The sequence below is a fragment of the Sprattus sprattus genome (assembly GCF_963457725.1).
Source record: "Sprattus sprattus genome assembly, chromosome: 11".
Taxonomy (NCBI): Eukaryota; Metazoa; Chordata; class Actinopteri; order Clupeiformes; family Clupeidae; genus Sprattus; species Sprattus sprattus.
This window is the reverse complement of record NC_137909.1, coordinates 15,164,986-15,167,485: the sequence shown is the minus strand read 5'-3', so window position 1 is coordinate 15,167,485 and position 2,500 is coordinate 15,164,986. Positions and strand designations below refer to the sequence as shown.

General features: G+C 45.9%; 1 protein-coding gene across 1 annotated transcript in view; it reads right to left on the bottom strand.

Moving 5' to 3' along the window:
• mctp1b (multiple C2 domains, transmembrane 1b) overlaps nucleotides 1–2,500 on the bottom strand; it is a gene marked incomplete at both ends in the record, with an annotated part of 43,873 nt that overhangs the window by 14,670 nt on the left and 26,703 nt on the right. The window contains 2 exons of the mRNA XM_080847240.1: nucleotides 311–412; nucleotides 1,442–1,544. Coding sequence (XP_080703366.1) covers nucleotides 311–412; nucleotides 1,442–1,544 — 205 coding nt within the window. The remainder of the gene's footprint in view (nucleotides 1–310; nucleotides 413–1,441; nucleotides 1,545–2,500) is intronic.

Genomic DNA, 2,500 nt, shown 5'->3' with positions numbered 1-2,500 from the left:
TAAAAGATGGATCTAGGGAGAGAGTGAAGGCTGACAAAAAGACAGGGAGGGATAGTATGAGAGGGAGAAGAAAGGAAGAGAAGAAAGGAAAGAGAGAGAGGTTATGTGAGCAAGAACGAAATAGAGAGAGCGGAGAGGATAGAGGGAAGTAGTGAGAGAAAAAGAGGAAGGGAAGAAGTGTATAAGAGAATGTATGAGAGAGAGCGAGAGAGAGAGAGGGACAGCGAGAGAGAGAGAGAGAGAGAGAGAGAGAGAGAGAGAGAGAGAGAAAAGAGTGTGGGGTAGGGACTGAAGGGGGTTGGTGGCTTACGGAGTTGAAGATGACGTCTATTTCGAGGAAGATGACCCCCTTTGTTGGCCCTGTCAGCTCCTTGTTCTTCAGCACGTAGGCCTTCTGTTCGCCGTTGTGGATCTGCGCCCAGAAGAAGACGTGACAGCCTGCTGTCTGTTGACGCCCCAGAGGACCACCCGCCACCCACCCCCCATACACACACACATTCAGACACACACACACACACACACACACACATTCAGACACACACACACACACACACACACACACACACACACACACACACACGTACACACGTTCAGACACACACACACACACACACACACATTCTGACACACACACACACACACACTCACACAGACACATTCAGATACACACACATTCACACACACACACACATACACACACAAAAGCACAGACACAAACACACTAACACACACACTCACACCCACACACACACATCCACTCAAGAACACACGCACACACACACACGCACACATACACACACACACACACACTAATACACACAAATACATACACGCTCACTCACACACACACACGCGCACCCACGCACGCACGCACACACGCCATGACCCCCTGCAACCCCCACCCCCTCTCCCTCCACTATCCCAGTGGCACCATCAAACGCACAGCCTCAAACTCAACTCCCTCCTCTCTGACAACTACCTGCTCATTACCACCACCGTGCTGTCACAGCCACATTAGCTGTCCACAGGGAATGGCCCTGCCTGCCTAACACACACTGCTCATGTGTGTGAGTGTGTGTGACTATGTGTATGTGTGTGTGTATGTATTTGTGTGCATGTGTGTGTGTGTGTGCGTGTGTGTGTGTGTGTGTGTGTGCGTGTGTGTGTGCGTGTGTGTGTGTGTGTGAGAATGTGTGTGTGTGTGTGTGTGTTTGTGTGTGTGTGTGTGTGTGGGTGTGTGTGTTTGTGTGTGTGTGTGTGTGTGTGTGTGTGTGTGTGTGTCTGTGTGTGTTGCAGGGGAGTATCATGGTCACCAATTTGCACTCTTGTTTCTTAATATTTTATGGAGCACAAAAATATCCAGCATATTGTGCAGCATGATAGCACAGGAGCAGCGCACCTCGACTGCTACTTTTAAAATGGCTGACAGGACAAGACTTACATGGAGAAGAGGAATGGCCACTTTGCCCAAGAAATCTGCACTGCGATCACGGTCTTCATCATACACTGAAACCTCCAGCACAGAATGGATGTCTTTCACATTCCTGACAGACAGAGCAAGAAATGAACAGAGAAAGAGAGAGAGAGAGAGTGAGAGAGAGAGAGAGAGAGAAAGAGAGAGAGTCTGTAACATTTTGCTTTCAAACTGTTTTCAAACAGACAGTTGTCAAAAAATCATTCAAATCAAAACTACTTTAATTTCGAATAAATAAACTAAATAATAAACTCACAACAATCATTCTCTGCAGTCATGTGGAATCACAGAAAAGAGAATATGTAATTACAGCTTTTTACGATTGCATAAACACTAAAATCAAAAGTATTACACAATTATCAAAACCTTCCCTCAAAGAGCAAAACCTCGGCCCAGTTTTGCACCACTATAAGCACATGTCAACCTCAGACTTTTTGTGAAACAATACACTCAGTGATTTGCAAAACACTTCACACACTTGTATACATTAGACACAGAAGTATATCAAGATTTCACATATGAGCCAATTGGTTAAAAACAGCCATCAAGTGCGCAAACACATGATTGCTCAATTGCAGACACACCAAACAGGTTAAGCACTACAGAAATGCATCAGGTGAGTTCACCTGTCTTCAAACAAAATGGAAGGAGTCAGAAGAAGAAGAGTGGGGGTGAGAGGGGGAATCGTCAGAGGAGAAGAAGAAGGAAGAGGAAGAGGCGGAGGCCATGCCAGAGGCCGAGGTGGAGGTGAAGGTAGTGGAAGGGGAAGACCTCAAGTGGGAGGAAACCATGCTCAAAGAAGAAGAGGACCAAATTTATCAAATTAACTTGAAAGGAGGAAGGGGGCCCATATTCACGCAAGAACAAGAGAGAGAGAGAGAGATCATAAACATGGTTTTGGCCAATAATGCTATCAGGCTCAGATAAATTCAAGCCGAACATTATCGGTGACCATGCAATTTTTCAGGTCTCTCAGTCAGCACTGGCACACATACTGAAAATACATCAGGTTCAAATGAAACTTTA